Raw genomic sequence first — 22,467 nt, forward strand, 5'->3', positions numbered from 1 at the left:
TTCCATGTGGATATTAAAAGTGGTAAACCCGACAAGGTAAATCCTTTATTTCAATGACTAGCTACAATATCAACTGAGTCATGTGAGACATATTATCATAAAAGATTACATAAAATGAAAAACCACCTTTAAATAAGGTTCACCTGAAAATAAACAAAATATTCAACAGGATTGTAATTTTGAAAAAAAATCAAAACTCAGACCACTCACATTCATGTGAGTGTCACCCAAACAAACCACTTGTATATGGTCTTAACTAACCACAAAACATGTCACATGATCAATGTGGGTAATAAAATTTTACATCCTTGACATACAGTCAGCCACAACATTATCAGTTCCCTTAATATGGGAAATTTCCAGATTAAAATTTTGGAAATATAAACACCATCTCAATATTCTGTGATTCTTTTGTCCTAACTTAGAGGTAAACTTAAGAGGATCATGGTCAGAAAATACCATGACTGGGTTGATTAAAGAAGTGACATAGACTTCAAAATGTTGTAAGGACAAAACCAAAGCTAAAGCTTCTTTTTCAATAGTGGAGTAATTTTTTTGGTTCTCATTTAACTTCCTGGAAAAAAAAGCGATTGGATGGTCAATCCCCACGTTGTCTTCCTGAAATAAGACTGAGCCAATGGCTAAGTTGCTAGCATCAATGGCAAGTTTAAAAGGCTTGCTGAAATCTGGTGCAGCCATAACAGGAGCATTAGATATAAATGACTTAATGGTCAAAAAAGCTTCATGACATTTAGTTGACCATTCAAACTCAACACCCTTTTTCAATAAGGCAGTAAGTGGTTCAGCTACAGCTGAAAAGTTTTGACAAAACCGCCTATAGTAACCTGCCATCCCAAGGAACTTTTTGATTTCTTTACAATTTTTGGGAGGAGGCAACTTCACAATAGCATCTACTTTAGCTTCAATGGGCCTAACTTGGTTAGTTCCCACTTGATAACCCAAATAGGTATTTGAACCTTTACAAAAATCACTTTTATGCAGGTTTACAGTAAAATTAACCTCAGACAATTTTCTAAAAAGGTCAGTCAACTGAACAATATGTTCTTCAAAAGTATTAGAAAATACTACTATATCATCTATGTAGGCCTCACATTGGTCTATATCAGCAATGACAGAGTTAATGACCCGCTGGAAAGTTTGACCAGCATTTCGCATACCAAAAGGCATACGTTTGTATCTATAAAAACCATTAGGGGTTACAAAAGCAGATATTTCTTTTGCACGGTCAGATAAGGGGATTTGCCAGTATCCTGACAGTAAATCAATTTTGAAAATTATCTTAGCTTGACCAACTTTATCAATAACGTCCTCTATTCGAGGTAATGGGTAGGAATCAGTTTTGGTGAGCGCATTGACCTTCCTAAAGTCGGTCACAAACCTGAAAGATCCACCGTCTTTCGGGACTAAAAGGCAGGGGGAACTCCAATTGCTGAAACTGGGTTCAATGATATCATTCTTGTTCATAAGACTCTCTTAGTAAGACAGCGGAAAAAACCGGTCATTGCACCACAGACCATATATGGTATTATAACAAAATGTAAAAATAAATATTACCAGACCTAAGTAGGTCACAAGTAGCATTTTAGTTAAGTTATAGACACAATCCAAAGTAATGTTTATTCTGTGATTTACACACTTCAATTATAAATTAGATTAAGGAGAGTAGAGCCATAGGGAAAAGCAATCATATATATATATATATATATATATATATATATATACATATATATATATATATATATATATATATATATGTGACGAGCGAACATTTATCCTGCCGACAACGCCAATTGTAACGAGCCAACAGTTACCATGCTCGCAACGCCACATGTAATGAGACCTAATTGCCTGTAGTGCCACGTGTTAACGAGTTTAACCACTCATTCTAGACAACATTGACCACAGTATAGATACTCAAGATGCAGGTTCGCTATTGATCCTTTATTACATGAATCAAGAAATGCTTCATAATAACACAATAAATCAACAGGAATGCTTCTCAATAATAGTCTGAATCAACTGACCCCTAACAGTCCTTCACTAGGCTTTATATAACTGAATCCACATGTCTATAATCCTTCTTAACACAATACGGCTAACCCGTTCTATAACCGACTTGACATAGTCACACAGACTGACTGATCTAAGCGAGCGATGAAAGAGGTAAGAGCCTCGAAACGGGAAGAGAGAACGAGTTCTGCCGTCCCCTCCTATTTATGCCTTGAAATCGTAGTCGTACTTGTCTCCATTTCCGTAATCGATACTTGTAATCGATGTATCCGAATACTACTGTCGCAGTTTCTGACGTACCGTCCGATTCACTAAAACATCTGCGTCCCATCCATCAAAGTTGACAGCTCGTCTGAAACTTCTCGTACCGTTTCCCAAAATAGCACGCGTTGCCTTTGAGATTGTTATCAGACCGATCCAATAAGCCACCTGTTATGGTTGCGTCAGATTTCATACTGCGTCGCGGCTTCTCGTTCGTTATCATATTTGTAACTAGTGGCTAGGCCTACCCTAGTCACATCCACCCCTGCCTTTTTTTGTGTGTTTTCAACCACAAACAACGCCTGGCAGGTGCACTCCTAAATGTCCATCGCATCATCGTAAAAAAAAAGTTTATTGTTCCACTCACTGTCCACGACGTTCCATTCGTATACGATTGACAGTTATACCTATTTCACATATCAACTGTGTCTACATCATCTTCCTGAGACACAAAACAGTTCTAGAATTCACATCCACCCTTTCCATTTGGTGCCTTCACCAGTTCACTTATATAGCTCTTTGAACAGTCTGTTTTCATACCAGCGCGACCATGAAAGAATTGATGGTTGCTGACAAAAAATTTCGTATTCCTTCTGTTCCTTAAACTTCTCCGCGGACCACTTATCTGATGGTCTACTGTCTCTCTGCTTCTGGAGGGACCGGGATCCTCATTGTTGCCGGTATCCTCCCCTTGCGTATCGCGGTTGTTCTGTTGATGGTGATATGGTTCCGGAATGGGTATGTGACTTTCCGTTATAACTTCCGGTTCCCTAATTGTCTTGGGTTTCTCTGTGTGTAACTGCTCTTCTTGCCTATTCCAATATTTCTTTAATTGAGCAATATTCGCCCACCGATCCGGTTTGGCGTGATCGATGGGTCTTATCTTAAAGGGGCCACCTGCTGCTTTAGGCATCTCCACGACTTGCCATATCTCCTGTCCCCAGAGATCGTGGATTTTGTTTCTGCCTAACGGGTGACTACGCAGTAATACCCTGTCATTCAGTTTGAGTGGCGGGTCCTTTGTCTGTACCGGCGGTTCCCTTCGCCGTGCTTCATGTTCTAGTCTTTCCTGTACTACCCTGTACATTTCTCTAATTCTTCTCATATGTTCATTCACATATTCCAGTGCGGTGTATGAGCCAGTCATACTCTCCCTTTTTCCTAAGAACAAATCAAGAGGGAGTCGAGCCTCCCGTCCGAACAGCAACATGTATGGCGTAAAGCCGGTTGTGGCATGGGGTGTGCAGTTGTATAGATATACCAACTCTGGGAGAAAATCAGGCCAACGTTTCTTCTGTTCAGGTTCTAGCGTACGCAGCAAATCATGCATGCTGCGGTTGAACCGTTCACACTGTCCGTTTCCCTTCGGATTAAATGTGGTTGTTCTAGATTTGTTGATCCCGTAGTGGCTGCACAGTTGGTTAATTACTTCTGACTCGAAAGCCCTTCCTTGGTCAGAGTGTAATTGTCTTGGTATGCCATATTTGATGAACCAATGTTCTAATAAGACCTTTGCCACTGTTTTGGCAGTCTGATCTCGTGTGGGCACCGCCACAGTCCATTTGGTGAATACATCAGTCATTACCAACACATGTTCCGTCCCATCCGATGATTGCTCCAACGACGTAAAGTCCATAGCCACAATCTCTAGTGGTTTTGTCGCTAGTAGGTGTCCTGATGGCTGTCTCATTTTGACAACTGGCATTTTCGCATGCTGACACCTCACACAAGCCTCACAATGGCGTTTGACCTCCATTTCCATATTGGGCCAGTAACACCTCCGTCGTAATATTTTGTGCGTCCTGTCCTGACCCTGGTGTCCTGCCCTGTCATGTGCCAACCTTAGCACTTCTTCTCTTAACTGTCCAGGCACCACCACCTGGTGTATTGTCCCATCAATTTGGTCATGAATTCTCCGTATGAGAACACCATCCTCTATACTGAGACGGTACCACTGACTCAGTATTTTCTTTGTTTCTCGACCAAATTGTTCTCTTTCCCTTCTTCCTGGGAATTTTTGTTCCTGGACGTATTTCAATAGCGGTTGTAAGCCACTATCCGTTCTCTGGGCATCTCTTATCTTTTGGTGATTAAGGCAATTAAAATCACTATTGTCCATATGTTCGGGCTCTGTGGATATGTGCTCCACCCCGGTCTGCCCGTTCTGCATCACTTGTACCCCATGAGGGATATCTGTTGACGCTCTGACCTCACATATTCCTGTCAGCGTTTCTTCCTCATCACCCGGTTTCTCGTAAGGATTCCTTGATAAAGCGTCCGCATTGCCATTGGACCGCCCCGGGCGATATTTTATCTCCAGGTCAAAGAGTGCCAATTCTGCTGCCCATCGCTGTTCGATGGATCCTAGCTTTGCTGTCTTTAGGTGACTCAAGGGGTTATTGTCAGTGTATACCACACATTTAGCACCTAAGAGATAGTCCCTGAATTTTTCAGTCACAGCCCATTTTAATGTCAAAAGTTCTAGTTTCATGGCGCTGTAATTTGTCATGTTCTTCTCTGATCCCTTCAGAGCTCGACTGGCATACGCAATAACCCTGAAACCTTGCTTTTGTTGTTGTGATAGCACAGCTCCCAGGCCTTTAGAGCTGGCGTCAATTTCTAACCGAAATGGTTTGTCAAAGTCCGCGTAACCCAATATCGGTGCCTCTGTCAAAGCCTTTTTCAAGAGTTTAAACGAGTTCAGGCATTCATCAGTCCATAGTTCACCTATCAGGTGTGTTTTACCTTTCTTTTTCTCCTTACTGTGTTTCTTTGTCATTTTGTTTACCAAGTCATGCAATGGTGCGGCAATTTTTGCAAAACCCGGCACAAATTTTCTATAATAGGAAGCAAAGCCCAAGAATGACCTGACCTCTACCGTAGTTGTTGGTTGTTTCCATTCTTTAACAGCTGCAATTTTATCTGGGTCAGTGGCGATGCCATCCGACGAAATCACGTAACCCAAAAAATGTACCGATTTCAAACCAAAGCAGCATTTGTCTGGGTTCAGCTTTACTCCTATCTCCCTAAGACGGAGAAACACTTGTTCTAATCTTTTTAGATGGTCCTCCCAAGTTTTTGAGTAAACTAGAATATCATCCAAATACACCAACATTATTTGAAATAGAAAGTCACTCATAGCACTCTGCATTACTCGCTGGAATGTAGCAGGTGCATTAGTTAGACCAAACGGCATACGGGTCCACTCGTACAGTCCCAGTGGAGAAATAAATGCAGTTTTATGTTGATCGTTGGGGTGCATGGCCACTTGGTGGTAGCCACTAGCCAAATCCAAGGTAGAAAAAAATCTTGCTCCCCCCAACGCATCAAGACATTCATCAATACGAGGCAAGGGGAATGCATCCCTTCTTGTGATATTGTTCAATTTCCGGTAATCACAACACAGTCTTATCTCCCCTGACTTCTTTTTTACCACTACTATCGGTGCCGCATACGGGCTCGTACTGGTTGTAATAATTCCCTTCTTTAGTAGATCATTCAGGTGTGCTTTCACCGCCGAGTAGTGACTCGGTGGTAATCTCCGATAAGGTTGCGCCACCGGCTTGTCTTGTAGTAAGGGTATCTGGTGTTTTATTACTTCCGTGTACCCCAAATCACCCTCATACGAGGCAAATATATCACTGTATTTATTCAGCAATTCATTTAGTTTTGGGTCCTCAGTTTCCGGGAATGTATATGATCGGCCATCCTGTTTCTTCACCTCAGCCGTCACATTTACCGACCTAATTGTTACTTCATTACTGCTGGTATTGCTCAGTTCGATACACTGTGCCGACCTTTGTACCTCGACGTTCTGTGGTACTCCTACCAGAGTATTAGGTGGTATAAAAATTTCTTCATCCAAAACATTTGCCACTAATCCTTGAACTAGTCCATTTTCCGCTGATGTGTATGTCCGCAGTAACACGACGCCTGCCCTCAGTGCGGCGCCACATGGTTCTATCATCACATCACCATTCACGCTTCTATCACCAATTTGTAATGTGATTGCCTTGACCGTGTTTGCCGGGACTGCTGTCCTTCCTCTGGTCTTGGCAAACCTGGCCAACTTGGATCCCCGACCTGGTGTGGTCGATCCGACAATATTTGTAAGAAATTCTGGCAACTGGCCAAGAATATTCATGCCCAACAGGCAAGGTATATTTGACACATTTGTCTCTAGGTTGTGTTTCGTAACGAACACCCCAACCTGCTTCAACCTATGTCCTGCCACCACGACATCCGCCAGAAAATAACCACAGTATGGAATGGTTAGTCCATTAGCTGCCGTCAGGCGCATGCATGTGTCAGACCTCAACCTATGGTCTTTTCCTTTCATCCATTTGTTGTAAAAATTTTCCGTGATTGTCGTCACCTGGGAGCCTGTATCCACAATTGCCTTCACCGCGATGTCCCCAATCATAATCACCATTTCGGGACAGACTCCCATCATTTTGCTTCTTGGGCCATACCCTCGCCCCTCTGTAGCCTGGCCCTGCCTCACAGAGGACGATCGTTTCCCTGGCAGTACCGTGCCATATGTCCGGGTTGTGAACAAGACAAACAAATCGGTCGACCGTCGGCCGTCCATTGGAATGATGGCTTGGCCGGACGCGGCCGTCCAACCCGTCCCTGTTTTGTCCCGTTCTTTTCCCGATTCTCAGCTGTTGACCTGCTCTCTAACCTCTCCAAACGTTGGTTAACCTTATCTAGGTGGGCCAACAGTTGAGCCATCATGGTCTCCATCGTGTCGGCCCCTGTGGGTGGGGATTGTCTCTGTTCAGGCACAGCGACTTTGTCCACCGAACAGTTCGATTGGTCCTCATCCTCGGACCTGCGGATCGCTGAGTTCCTGACCTGAAGGAAGGTCAACTGCGGTTCTTTGTGGACCTCCTCTTTCAACTCTCTTCTTAGGATCGGGGTTGCCAGCCCCTCAATGAAATGGTCCCTCAGTAGGCGTACGTCAATGTCCGGTGTTTTGACCTTTACCGAATCAAAGGCCCTATTCATCCGGTGTGAGTACTCCATCACACTCTCCGCCAATCTCTGCCTCAAGCCTACGAACCCTGCTAGCAGTTGCGATCCCGACCGTCTCTCCCCAAAGGTCTCCATAATCAGATCCAGCACCTTATCAGGATCTGATTGGATGGTTTTATCGTGGCATTTGACCTCTGCCCTAACCGTCTCTCCTATGCTGCCCATCAGCAGTCTTAATCTTTCCTCTGGTGACATGCCTCTCGAGGCCCAGGCCGCTTTGACCTCTTCACTGAACCTGTTGGTTAAAGTGGGATCACCGTCCCCGTAAAATTTGTTAATGTGGGACTCTCTGGGTAGGACCACTATATGGGTCTGCTTCTCGTCCAGAGTAGACATTTTATTCCGTAAGTAAAACAAAAGAGTTCTTTCTTACCGTGTGTATATGAAAAAATTTTCCTCGTTCCTCAATTTTCACAGTTCCTGAATGTCCGAATTCACATACACACAAAACACAGTTATGCACAAGGTTGACTATGGGTGCCTAAAACGGCAAGTCTAGTTGAATTCATCCTGATCGCAGCGCCAATTGTGACGAGCGAACATTTATCCTGCCGACAACGCCAATTGTAACGAGCCAACAGTTACCATGCTCGCAACGCCACATGTAATGAGACCTAATTGCCTGTAGTGCCACGTGTTAACGAGTTTAACCACTCATTCTAGACAACATTGACCACAGTATAGATACTCAAGATGCAGGTTCGCTATTGATCCTTTATTACATGAATCAAGAAATGCTTCATAATAACACAATAAATCAACAGGAATGCTTCTCAATAATAGTCTGAATCAACTGACCCCTAACAGTCCTTCACTAGGCTTTATATAACTGAATCCACATGTCTATAATCCTTCTTAACACAATACGGCTAACCCGTTCTATAACCGACTTGACATAGTCACACAGACTGACTGATCTAAGCGAGCGATGAAAGAGGTAAGAGCCTCGAAACGGGAAGAGAGAACGAGTTCTGCCGTCCCCTCCTATTTATGCCTTGAAATCGTAGTCGTACTTGTCTCCATTTCCGTAATCGATACTTGTAATCGATGTATCCGAATACTACTGTCGCAGTTTCTGACGTACCGTCCGATTCACTAAAACATCTGCGTCCCATCCATCAAAGTTGACAGCTCGTCTGAAACTTCTCGTACCGTTTCCCAAAATAGCACGCGTTGCCTTTGAGATTGTTATCAGACCGATCCAATAAGCCACCTGTTATGGTTGCGTCAGATTTCATACTGCGTCGCGGCTTCTCGTTCGTTATCATATTTGTAACTAGTGGCTAGGCCTACCCTAGTCACATATATATATATTTAGGCCTATATATATATATATATTTATTTATTGCAAATTATATTTATGTCTTGTTATTAAATTTATTTACTCGACTGATCCGAATTGACTTTATTTAAACATCATATAGAGGACAAGTATAGTGATTTACTTATTCAGCAATAAAAGGCAGTCCTAAAATATTTGAAATAGTGACGTTTGCGAATGAACACATTAAATTCTATGTATTTCAATTTATATGTCTTTCCCAACTTGATGCATATTACTAACCAAGAACTAAACTATAGTCCTAAATAACCCTGACTCTAATTACCATTTATTGGACAACCTGAATTATTGCGATACCATGTTATGATATATTATTTTTAAAACGAACTTACCACTAAATGCTAAAATCATTTTTTTAGTATTAAACTGAGTAGCATACTATCAGATGCTATTGTCATCACCAGAAATCCAGTATGTTTGCAAGGTTTAGTCTCTAAGTTCCCTACAACCTCTTTCCTCTCGAGTGCGGAAAACATTGAAATCATTAATCGTTATTTCATTATGGCTAATAGTTTAAAGGTAGTATTAAAGTAGTAATAAATAGTATGAGTCTTTTTTATTATAGGCCCAATGAATATTATTATTATTTTGTATGCTTACATGCTTTAAGTTGAATGCACAATATTGGTATATAGTATATAAGCTATAGACTATATACTAGGCCCATAAGCCTAAAAAGGCCCTAAATATAAAAGCAGCTTGAATAATGCCCATTAGCTTTAGCATGCAAGTATAAAATAAACAAATATTTTAATTCAATTTAATTCTAACTAGTAGGCCTAATAGTAAATGAGTCTTTTTCCTGTGGTAACGAAAGTTTAAAGTATAGGCAGTATAGGCCTACACTAGATTCTATATTTAAGTATGTGGGCTTTTCATTCCAACGCACTACAATAGATACCACACATGATCAAGCCAGGGGCGGAACTACAGTGCCACCAGACCCCGCAACGCTGGGGGGGGGGGGGGGGGAGAGGGGGCCCGCGTCATTTGGGGGCCCACAGCCGACCATAATAACTTTTTTTAGTTAAAAAATAATTTAGGTGCATTTTTTACTTGATGGTTGTTTTGTACAAAGAATACTGTAGCTGCGGTTTCATTATCTTTATTCTATAGACACCATCCCGAGTCCTCTTTCTCCAACAATCAAACACACGCTGTTGTCGGTAAAATTCTTTTGAAAATCGCGTGAATTATAGACAAACGTTCAAACCACTTCCATGACTTATTTCCCTTTTTTAAAATAGTCAAGTATGTGTGCTCTTATTATTTGCACTAAACAAATTAAAAAGCAATTACTTCTCTTAATTATTATTTTAAAAAAAAACATAATTAAGAATGACAAAGCCTAAAAAGGAAATGTATTTAAAACTAATAATATAAATACAAAAAAAACACATGAAAATAAACATAATGCGAGAAACCATTACACATACAAAGCTTTCATGCTTCACATTCTTTTGAACGACTAACTCGTTAGAAGCAGTATGGTAAACATTTTAAAACAGATATTTTCAGACTAATAGCACTCACAGAAATGTGACGTGTTGTTGTTAATTGAGTTAATTTCTAAAAATAAAAAAAAACTATTTTTAATGTTTTTAAAAACTCGAACAAGCCCGAAATCAGTACTCTGTGTTGGTATTTTCGTATTTTGTTTATATATATATATATATATATATATATATATATATATATATATATATATATATACATGGGGCCCAAAAAATTCCTTGCGGGATGGCCCTTTTTTAAAAGTTCCGCCTTTGGATCAAGCTAGACCTCTGATCTAAAAATTTAATAATTGGGCCTAACAAACAGTGAAACTACAATAGAAATCATTTAAATTAAGCCCTACTAATTTAATTTAAAACATTCTTATCTCCGCTTCTGTAGATTCCTATTTCCTTAAAACTTTCTTTTTATGCAGCTGTATGATCAGATCTATCTATTCTATACCTATTCATTATTCTATAGTAGGCTTCTGTCATTATAAATATAGATCTAAATAATAAAGATGTTATTAACTTATTATGTAGGCCCTATTCACTACTAACTAACTACTAGTCTTTTACTTTTAGCCTATTAGTTTGATTATATTTTATTAAAAGGCTACTACCAATAAACACTAATAAATATGCAATAACTACAAAACAGATTACTAGATCTACATTTCTAGATTCTATGCAGTTTGAATTAAACCTATAGGCCTAATATTTATTTTAAATTCCTAAGCGATGTGTCATGAACTGTAGGTTTCATGTAATTTTTTAATAGCGGAAATCATTTTAAAATTTCGTTTCTTTTCCTTTGTGATTCTATTAATAGATTCCAAATGCTTCGAGTCGGAGCAAAGAAAAGATAGGCTTATGATCCTTGAATTAGTCGGGTGATATACACAGGAAGTGCAATTGTATCTATGAGTTACTCAGTAATCAGATCAATGACAGAAACAGAGGTAGCCATTCGCATGAGGTGGTCTCTCTCTCTCTCTCTCTGTATATATATTATATATATATATATATATATATATATATATATATATATATATATATATATATATATATATATATATATATATATATATATATATATATATATGGTTGACAGCTTATACCATGAAAAAAAATTCATCTTTAGGAAAGGAAATTATATACCAGATGACTAGTACAATACCTGGAAAAGTAATAATAATTAATATTAAAAAGTTTTACAATTCGGACGGTACTATCAAGCGAACCAGAATAGGGTCTGAAATTGATGTTAAGAATCTAAAAAGAATATTTCAGAAAATTGGCATGGAAGTTGACACTCAACCAACATTGACAACTAAAGATAAAATAGAGAAATATTTAAATATTTGTGAGTTGATTTCATAAAACAATTACATTTTGTTAGTAAAATTTGTTTACATAAATTGTGAAGCTCGTCTTTTTAATTTTTTATTTTTATAAAAACCCTTACCAAAATCTACTGCATTATTATATAATTCAATTTTCGTGATGTAATTAAAAAGTTTACAACCATTTAGTATCATTATAAACATTGTAATCTAATGCATTTAATAATAGTGACTAATATCGATTTTCATTAACCAGGCTCAGAAGAAGATTATTCGGCATATAACATGCTAGTTTTGGTCGTCATGTCTCATGGAGGTCAAGAAAAAGTTCAAGCAGAAGGACACGGTGAAAAAATCAAATTAAACAAATTTGTACATGCTTTTCAAGTTAACAAGTCATTACAAAAAAAACCTAAAATATATATTTTTCAAGTAAGAATTAATTATATCTTAGTTATATAAAATTTACAATGCATGTCAAAGGTAAATAAATTACTTGAAATGTTATTAACTTATATCAGTGTATTCTTTTCACTATTTTCCTAATCCTAAAAATATGTGTCCGCGGGAGCATTTTTGAGTAAGCAGTTTTTGATGTAACACTTTGCCTATAGTTATTTGATTATATTTTTTTTAATACTAAAAATTTGACAGAAGGTAGAGAATTAGATCTTTTACTTACATGTGAAATTTCATTTATCTATCTGAAATAGTACTCAAGTTATAGGCTTTTGAAAAATTCAAAGTAGAAAAAGTACCACTTCCGGTTATTGGAAATCGCTAAAAAGTTGATCAGGATCTACGATTTTGATAGAATACTTATATATGAAATTTCATCAACCTAGCTGAAACGGTACTCAAGTTATCGTGTTTACACACACACAGACACACAGACAGACGGACACACAGACATACGGCCAAGATTGCAAAATTATGTTTATTCGTATCAGTGTGATGTTAGACGTCGAGATTTGTAAAAATCTCGACTTTTTTTTTGCACGATTACAAGACTTTCTCTATACTTCGTATAATAAAGTAAAAAAAGGCAATTCTACCGCTATAGTGATATTTTCATTACTCGGTGTTTTGTTATTTTCTGTAAAAACGCACTTTTTTCAAATAGAGGCGTAGAGTTAAAATGTAGTTTTCGGTCGTTGGAGTAGAAAATATTATTAGTCTATGCGTTAGAGATAATCTTTGCATTTCTAACGCAGACGTCAGCTAAAAATAATTCCAATCAACATTTTGCCTTTTGGTAAGTTATTGGTAACTCTTATAGGCCTATAAATACATATATATATATATATATATATATATATATATACATATATATATATATACATATATATATTAACGTATATGATAGAAATAAATGTATATGAATTAGATTTACTAAGAAAGTCGTTTTGACGTTCTTTTGTTTTTCTCTCTACAAAAGTAAGTTCAGGGTTTGTTTAGATTTCTATAATGGTGTACATTGTAATGCCTACTACATGATTTAGTATAACAGTTCACATTATATTCTGTGGTTCGGTCTATTTATGTTATAGTGCTGTAGAGGTAAACTTCGAAACACGATTCCTATACCAGCAAGTCATAATCTTGATGATAATTGTGACAGTGATGAAACTACACAAACTACACAATTAGACGATAGTGTTATGATCTTTTCGACAATTGAAGGCACGTAGTATGAACGTATCTGGAATTTTTAGTTTATGTCAATATTTACATTTTTTCACAATGGTAAAATTAAACTTTGGTATAATAATTTAAATTACATAAATAATTTTGTCGCTAAACTGTAATGTATCTTATTCAGAGATTTAAACTATTAATTGTTGTATACAGATCATGTATCATACCGTTTCTCTACGGGATCGTGGTATATAGACTCTTTGTGTGAGGCATTTACACAGATCGGAAAGTCAGGTGAAATTTGCCAAATTTTAACTTTAGCCAACTGTTTCGTGAGACAAAGGGAAAAACAGAATAAGCAAAACGAGATAGAAAAACAGACATCGGAATTTACATCACATCTTACAAAGAGTCTTTTCTTTAACGTAAGTAAAATGAGTTAATATATCTATCTATATCTTACTATATATATATTTATATATCTATCTATATATATATATATCTATATCTTTAGATAATTAAAAACAAAGGCTATCTCCGACCTATACGTACCAATAAAGTCAAAAGACTCAAAAGAGTCTGCAATTGGCATCGCCTTTGAGAGCGAATTTTTAGATAATTCATCAAAAGCATTACCAATGTGTTCTAGGGAACAAAAGTCAACGTAGGTAACATTCTGAGCTTGGGAGCAAATTCACTAGCAAATTATTAACGTTGTAGAAGTGAAAGTCTTGTATTTTCTGTGGATGACGTATGTCTAAGGTGTTGTCGGTGCCCGATCTTTTATCAAACACAAATACGGTTCTTCCTTGAATTTTCGATCAGCATTCTTTTAAGTAGAAACTATTTTGTTAGTCGTCCAAATTAAACTAATTTTATTTTTTTTGGCTTCGTTGATCGTTATTATTTTCTTATATAAACCACACTCGGGGGAGGGGGGCATTGTTATTCAGGGGGGGGGGGGGTTATGTCGCGGGGATTTTTGTCCAGGGGGTTTATGTCCAGGGGTTTTTCGACCGGGAGCTCTGGACAGCCTATATGACGGGGTCAATAAGTCACTGGCCCTTTTGTCGGGGTCGTATTGACGGGGCCGTTTTGTCATTGGCCGTTTTGACGTCGCACAGTAGTACTATATTTTGCAGATTTCTGAAAAAGGTTGCACATTTTCCAATTCTGTATAATGGACAATCGAGAAATAGCAGTATCATGAGAATGGTTCAAATTATAGTAGTTGGTACATGGCAATTATTATAAAGTGTACTTGATATTTGGTTTTAGATTTTTCCTAAGGTTGGTATTAATTTCTTTCTTGTCGATAGGTTACATTTTTAAGGTTTTCACTTATAACACATGCTAATCAAATGTAGTTTATTATGGTAACAATTTCGGCTTCTGGAGGTCAAATAGGATTTCTTGGTAGCTTTGTTTTAGTAAAGTCACTACGTTCTGGCTGTTTCTGCCCCCTTAAACCAAACGAATCAGTCAGTTTCAGCAGATTATATTAAAATGTCTTTGTTGTTATTTCATAAGCTGCAAGCATCCGTAATGTCAAAGTACAAACATTTACGCAAAAAGTCCTCTAATAGCACCAATGCACGCTTCTGCCAATGTCTCACTCCAAACATCTGTGTCAATAACTTTTAGGCGCCTCTTCAGGCAAGTGAGCCCCCCTCCCATCGAAAACAATCATTCGCCCCCCCCCCCCTGCAACGAACTAACTTTTATATAGAAAAAATATAGTTTTGCAAGTGTCCGCACTCCCAGTCCGGATAGTTGCCTTAAAGAAACTCTTAATGCGACCTTTGTTCCCCCTCATCCCCTTCACTCCAATCAACCTACGGCCGGTTTGAAAACTTGTTACGGCATGCTGTGATAGTCATTAATTAATTACCTGTTGTATACATATTTTCTGCTTACACAGAAAAATCTAACTAAAACTTACACCATAAATTAACGCGTATTTTATTAGCCAAACGGTTCTTCCACACATAAAAATAAGTCCTTTCTGTTTTCTATAAGAGGAAACGCACAGTGCCTTTTTCCGGTACCCGTTACACGTGAATTAATGACGTATATATTTTAATGTTATACATGTTTGAGAAAAATATTTTATAAAATAGTTATTAGTCAAAACACAATGTGCTTTACTTCACGTTGAACAATATTAGTGACAAAACAAAGAAATAACTAAATAGCTAAAAATCCTACACATTTAAAATAATATAAGGGAGAAAAATTAAAACCAAATTATATACATTATTTGTCAGCAGTATACTATATTAAATGCACACACCGATTAAGAGACTCAAATGATTCCGTTAAAAATCCAGCTATTCAATGGTCATTAGAATGTTTTTTAAAGTAAAATGTATTAGTTTGACCAAGAAAATTGTATGCATTTCATATCGTACTTCTTTATACGTAGATTTATAGAATCTAGATCTAAATCAAATTTGAATGCGATTTTTCATTTCTTTATATTCTAAAATCGGAAGATGACGCCATTAGTGTTAAGTTCTTTCCGTAGGGTTGTTAACATGTGACATGTGACGTCATTGTTTTCTGCGTTCTTTTCAAAGTTATAAACACTTTTCAGATTGCATAATTAAAAATGTTTTTTCTACATTCGAATATGCCTCTATTTTTATTTTATCTCTTTAAATAAAATTTAATTTATGCATTAAAATTACCCATCTTATTATTTACAACGAAATCCCCTATCAAGCTCTCCTTATATCGCTGAAGATACTGATATAAAAGGCTGTGAAATATTTTGCGAATAGAGAGAGAGAGAGAGAGAGAGAGAGAGAGAGAGAGAGAGAGAGAGAGAGAGAGAGAGAGAGAGAGAGAGAGAGCGACAGAAGTGACGCACATGGGCTTTTTATTTTATGATGCCATATATAGAGGAAAAAAATAGCCCTCTGCCCGGGCACCACCCCTGCGAATTTGAATGTTTTTTCTCGCGTGAAGCTCATCTAGAGTGTTCTATTTAATTGCCTAAAGTTTTATGGCGATCAGTTGAACGTATTAAAATCGCAATCGACTTTTATTTTTATATACCGTATATAGAGAAAAATCGCACACTCCCGTGGCGCCGCCGTTGGAGTGTTCTAATTAACTTCCAAAGTTTTATAGCGATCGGGTTATCGGTGTCGAACCGCAATCGACTTTTATTTTATATACCGAAAAAGTAATCGCGCCCTGCCAGGTTACCACCCTTGCCAAGTTGAAACTTTTTTTTCCGCAGAAACCTCCCCATGAATATTTTCAACAACTTCTCAAAGTTTCACGGATATGTGATGAGGGTGTAGTAATGTAAAAAAGACAGACGGACAGACAAACAGACACACACGCATATATATATATATATATATATATATATATATATATATATATATATATATATATATATATATATATATATATGTCGGTTAGATTCTACACGCTGTATGTGCTAAATACTTACCGCAAGTGAAAATTCTTCATATATTTCATAAGCCATCAATTGATAAAAGTTATAAAAGTCGATATACCCTGAACATTCTTGCGATCGTACAAAAATCCAAAGGGCTAACAGACAAAATGATTTACCTTGGGACAACCTCCAAAAACCTTTACGACTTTGAACACTACTGATTGGCCTTTACATGAATTTTGAGGAGTTCATTTTATACTATACATTCAGTCATATTAAAGTGTTTTTTTTTTCAAAAACAATATATTATATTTCATATATATATATATTTTGCAAAGTTAATTGTTTCCCCAATATTATGTTTTTATCTCTTGTAACAGAATTCACCTGACAAGATGCCAATAACAAAAGGTAAAATCGTACTTCTATTCTTATTAAATCAATAGATTAATGTCCCGTTGAGGGAGAAATACAACGGTTAGGTTAATGTTGTTGTCTATTTCTCTAAACTAAACCAAAATCACCACCACAACTTCAAATTTAACTGGAAACGAAAAATGTTATTGAAAACGGATTTTTTTTTACTAAATCTGAATTTTTACCGGATTTAAGATTGACCCACACGTGGCTACTGCACATTGATACTAAATAAGGTCGTAGTCATACCCCAAAACCTTGCAAGTAAGCTTAAACTTAAGTACCCATCCCCTTATCAGGGGGACATTTAAAAAAAAAACCACTGTTTACATTTGTAGATCACACAGACTAAAGTTAGACCATACTTCTAAAATTTAGAACAGTTTCCTATTTTTGTTTTGGCCGCTAAACCTCAATCATGTAATGTTTCTTTCAAAAAGATTGCTGGGGGGGGGGGGGGGGGGAGGGGAGGAGAGGGGGTGCTATTCATTTTTTGGGGGAGGATTTAATTCTCCAGGGGAGGGCTGACACTGGTAAAAGTATATATTTTCTACATAATTTCGTCGGGGTATGGGGTACGGGCGGGCGGTATATGTTCTTCACAGGCTGGGGGGTTTCTACTCCCTTTACAAAGATCTGCCTGAAAGAAACTTTACATGCAGATCTCTTTTAAGATTAGACAAATAAATTGGGGGGTTATGTTAGTATCTCTATCATCAAATATCTATAGCGTCATTATTATTGTGTATTTTTTCAGCATTGATATTTAATTCTATGTGTATTCTAAAATCAATAACGTCATTTTATTGTGTGTACTTTCCGGCTTTAGAATATACTAGACTACCCGTTATCCTTGGATAGCTGTGGGTTTCGGAGGTCATCCATAAATGACATCATGTCTATCACTTATCGTAAAAAAACAGACCCAACAATCAAAAAGACATCACACATCACACGTTTTTATCTTTTAAAAACACCTACTTCGGCTAAGAATTGGTCTGATCGCACTATCCATTCATATACTGTCGTCACAGGTGAACTCTACCTACACCTACCCAACTCTTTTTCACCTGCCCCGTGTCCCGCCAAGTTTAAGACATGTTTTTATCGTTAAAAAAAAAGATGTCGGCCGAGCATGGCTCTGACCACACTATCCCTTTATATGATGAGGACAAAGAAGCCGGTGAACTTTATTTCACCTGCCCTGTATTCCGCTAAGTTCCAAAGGCAACTTTACCACTCACATCTAAAAAATTAAAATTGAAAAAAAAATTGGTTTAACATGATGTGTCTCCAACCCCTGCCATACGCATGGAAACCTATTACACTAAAATCCTTAGCTATTTTGGCAGTTCCAGTCAGAGGCGATATTATACTTTGATTCTGCGTAAGAAACTTGATTTACGAGAATAGGTCCTATTATTATTTCAAATTTAATTTTATCCCAAATTAGCCTGTTCCATAGCTAAACAAACAAAGATTCATATATAATAATTAAGGTCTGACATAATTTAGTATTGAAACTCATTATTATCTAGATATAGATAGAGTTATCTAGATAGATTCTAGATTCTACGAGTGGTTTGGTGGATAAGTCTAGTCAAGTCTTTCCGTAGTTCTAGATCTAGAACAGGGGTCTGCAAACTACGGACCGCGGGCCGGATGCCGGATGCGGCCCGCCAAGTCCTCTCATCCGGCCCGCGGATATCTTTTCGTCCATGGGAAAAAATGTTTCTTAGAGGTGGCTGATGAATAATGCCCAGAAAAGTTTTGAAAATGTAGCTTTTGGTGCAAATACCATTCCCCGCCGTGTTGCATACAAGGGTTAAAACATTATGACTCAAATAGCGAAAGTAAATGAGTGGCATACATAAAGACTTAAACAAGCGAATGAGAAAAATATTCTACAACCAATGTTCCTGCATTTTATTATTCACCAGCAAAATTTTTGAGTGCAAAATATATGGACACTGTAATGAATCCTGTGATAAAGATGGCGAATTTAATAAGGTCACATGTGCTCAACCAGAATCGCGAGATTTACTATATTTTTCACAGCAGTAAGACGGTTAAGTTGCGAAAAAGTTCTAAGCAGAGTATTTATGTTAAGAAATGAAATAGGTGACTTCCTGGTAAGTACAGGAAAGTTACAGCCATTAATGTCTGATGAAGAGTGGGTATAGAAATTGGCCTCTGCTGCAGACATAACTATTCATTTCAATCTTCTGAAACTAAAACTACAAGAGATGGAAATCTAGTTTCTGATCTATACACCCACCTAAAGGCCTTCAGATCAGAGCTTGTCGTGTTTTTGGAACAAGTACATGCCAACAACTTGACGCACTCTCAGCAGTGCAAGGTCTTTACGGCTGAAGCAACCACTGAGTTCCCCACGTCATTTGCATGCGAGATAATCAAGGACCTTCAGCTGCAGTTCAGTAGCGATTTTCTGACTTGGATTCAAAGGCAGAAGAAGGGAGTCTGTTTCAAAACCCATTTGAAGCAAATGTGGCCAGTTGCAAAGATAAACTGCAGCTGGAGGTCATTAGAGACACGTTCAAAGAAGGGCGGGTGGGTTTTTATAAGTTTTTGCACAAGGAAGACTTTCCTAATATTAAACGTTTTGCATCAGAGTACCTTTCAAATTTTGGAACAACACACCTGTGTGAACAAAAATTTCCAAGAATAAAATAAGTGAAGAATATTTTGAAAGCAAACTTGGACCTCGATTGTGTTTTTTATAATTATATTATATTACGTTGGGGGGTTGGGGTAGACGTTCTTCGGGTGGGGGGGGGGGGCGCTATAGCTGCAACACACTGAAGAGATGCCTTGAAGAAAATCTGGCCCCCGATCTTATATTTGATAGTTAATGCGGCCCTCGGGCTGAAAAGTTTGGAGACCCCTGATCTAGAACATAGATAGTATAGATAAATCCTTTGTATATTATGAATTAGATTGATCATTGAAGCTAAAAAGAACAGATTTATTTCGAATATTTAAGGACTAAAATAGTTTAATAAAGAAACTCAAAAATTTATTTTGATTTTATAGCCTAATAGTTTTTAATTTTAACTAATTAATTTTTGTTTTACCTAGATTCTAGATTTGAAACTTTTCCTGCTTTCGACAGCTGATCTGTAGATTCTAGATCTAGAGAAATGTATTGTATACTCAAATTAAAAGAAGTATTAAAAATTGATAATAGTGTTGGAACCTAATAAAAATAGCAAACGGACGTATCGTTAAAGCAATGCCCCCCGCATGGTAACCTAATACGCTAACCTCTGAGCTATCTAGGCTCGTACTTGTTGATATCGTCAGTGTGGTCGGAAAATAAGAGTGTTCCAGTTCTTATCAAATGTTTATATAGTTGGAGTGTTTGTAATAAAAGTAGACATCATATAGATTATACTAAGCATACATCCCCCCCCACTACTCATGATTTAAATTTCACCTGCCTAACTAAAATCCTGCTCGAGTTACCATATTCAGGCGAATGTATTAAAATACCATATTGGATGAACTAAAATAGCTAAAAAAGTTAAAAGAAGCCTATTTATTCGACTTAATGCAATGTCAAACAATATAATTGTGACCACCAAATGTAAAATTGGTTTTTCTGTGTCAGGAAAGTTTAAACGTCGACATAACATGTTGAAATTTCGATTTGTTTACTTATTCATCGTGTATGAGAAAATCCAAAGTTAAGTGAACATTAAAACATTCCATTCCATATTTTGTTAAAACATATCGATAAAACATGTCATATTTGATACTGTAAATGTCATAAATGGTCTTACTATCTGTTACAAAATCACATGTTGGTACTAATCCTGGCTAAATTATAAAAAAAAAAAAAACAATTAGGTGGAGGTCGAGTTATCTTTCTTCTACAGTTACAAACAAACACGATAGTCGGTAAACGTCTTTGCGAAAAATGCACAGACTATATAGCTCGAGAGACCGCCAGACATGTAGACAACATCAAAGACGTAGCCTACCGTTCTTTTTTAGTGGCGTCGATTAGGAGAACAAAAAAGCATTGTTATATTGTTTACATTATTAAAACTCACATCTATGATTGTGTGGTTAAACTACTGGCCTGAATACTACAAAAAAACATAATTATTTATTTTGATCTTATACATTTATAATTGCGTTCATTTTACTTTAACAACTGTATCAATAAACTTGTACAAGTTAAAGTTATCTACCTTCAGCAAAGCATCTGAAATTTGACTGTGCCGGCACGCTTTGAAATCGGGCTGGGGAAATGTAGCGGCGACTGTCCTGGTCTTCTAGACGACCGGAAAAAAATCGGCACTATTGATGTAGATGTTTATCGGCGCTTTCTTGAACCTTCCCAACTCTCTCCCCCCCTACCCCTCACCTCTACCCCTCACCACACCCTTACTCTTACAATAAGATGTAATGCATAGATTAACGAACCGTCTATGAACTACTGAACTGTAAACTGACCACTTCTGCACATTTTGTTAAAGACACTAGTCAGTAGTTGTTCATTTACCTGATGAACAGGGGCGGAACTACAGTGCCGCCAGACCCCGCGATGCGGGAGGGGGGGGGGGCAGGCCGTTTAGGGGCCCACACGGCTGACCAAAATTAATATTGTTTAAAATTTTGAATTTAATTTTCGTGCATTTTTGCCTTAATATTTGGTTTGTAAAAGAAAAACACTGTAGCTGCGGTACGATTATCTTTATTTTACAGTCACTATACCACGCTCTTCCGCAAAAGATAAAATCCATTACACAAACTACTGTGTAAAATATAGGCAACTCTTCCAATTTGAATGACTTCTTTGACTCGTTGCTCCCCCCCCCCACTTTGATAGCTAAATAGAGGACACGTAACTGTTTGACCGATTCTCCAAAGTGTACTGTGGCGGATGGGGTAGGGGATGGGGACCAAAAAGGGGGCTCAAAAATTGTCGTCAAATTTTTTTACATATTTAAAACAGTTATTTATAGTTGTATTTTTTAACCATCGTCAAGGCCGAGTTCTATTTCCCTACAATCAAACACACGCTGTCGCCGGAAAAATTCTTTAAAAAAAAACAACAAAGTCTATAGCACGAGAAGCCGCTACATATGAAGTGGGCTTTCATGATGCGCGGTTCTTCTTTGCGGCATTGGTAAGGGACCCGAAATCCATTGTACATTTTTCAATGTTAATATGTATTTGTGATAGTGGTTGAATTTGTATCCTGTACAATCTTGTATCCTACAAATAATAAAAAAAATAATATAATACTAGAAACTTCAGTTTTATATACGTTTACTTGTTTGTGGTTTTACAAGAAAAAACATAGTAAACTTTTAAGGCCTATACTTGGAATTATCTCCCCTGAGTAAGTTTTACAATGGGCGATGCTGACGTACATAGATCAAGGCGTTTTGTTGTCTCTTTCAAGTTTTTTCCCGAGCCGACCCCATCCCATCCCTCTTTCTCAACCTCACA

The 22,467-nt window shown here is 37.4% G+C and overlaps 1 protein-coding gene across 2 annotated transcripts in view; it reads left to right on the forward strand.

Annotated features, from left to right (window-relative positions):
* LOC131950059 (uncharacterized) overlaps positions 1–22,467 on the forward strand; it is a 41,873-nt gene that overhangs the window by 12,096 nt on the left and 7,310 nt on the right. For both annotated transcript variants that reach the window (XM_059312096.1, XM_059312102.1), the window contains exons 7-11: positions 11,312–11,533; positions 11,770–11,945; positions 13,064–13,196; positions 13,365–13,576; positions 16,947–16,977. In XM_059312096.1, coding sequence (XP_059168079.1) covers positions 11,312–11,533; positions 11,770–11,945; positions 13,064–13,196; positions 13,365–13,576; positions 16,947–16,977 — 774 coding nt within the window. The remainder of the gene's footprint in view (positions 1–11,311; positions 11,534–11,769; positions 11,946–13,063; positions 13,197–13,364; positions 13,577–16,946; positions 16,978–22,467) is intronic.

Source organism: Physella acuta, unplaced genomic scaffold (assembly GCF_028476545.2).
Source record: "Physella acuta isolate Inbredline_101_S28 unplaced genomic scaffold, ASM2847654v3 ptg000063l, whole genome shotgun sequence".
NCBI lineage: Eukaryota > Metazoa > Mollusca > Gastropoda > Physidae > Physella > Physella acuta.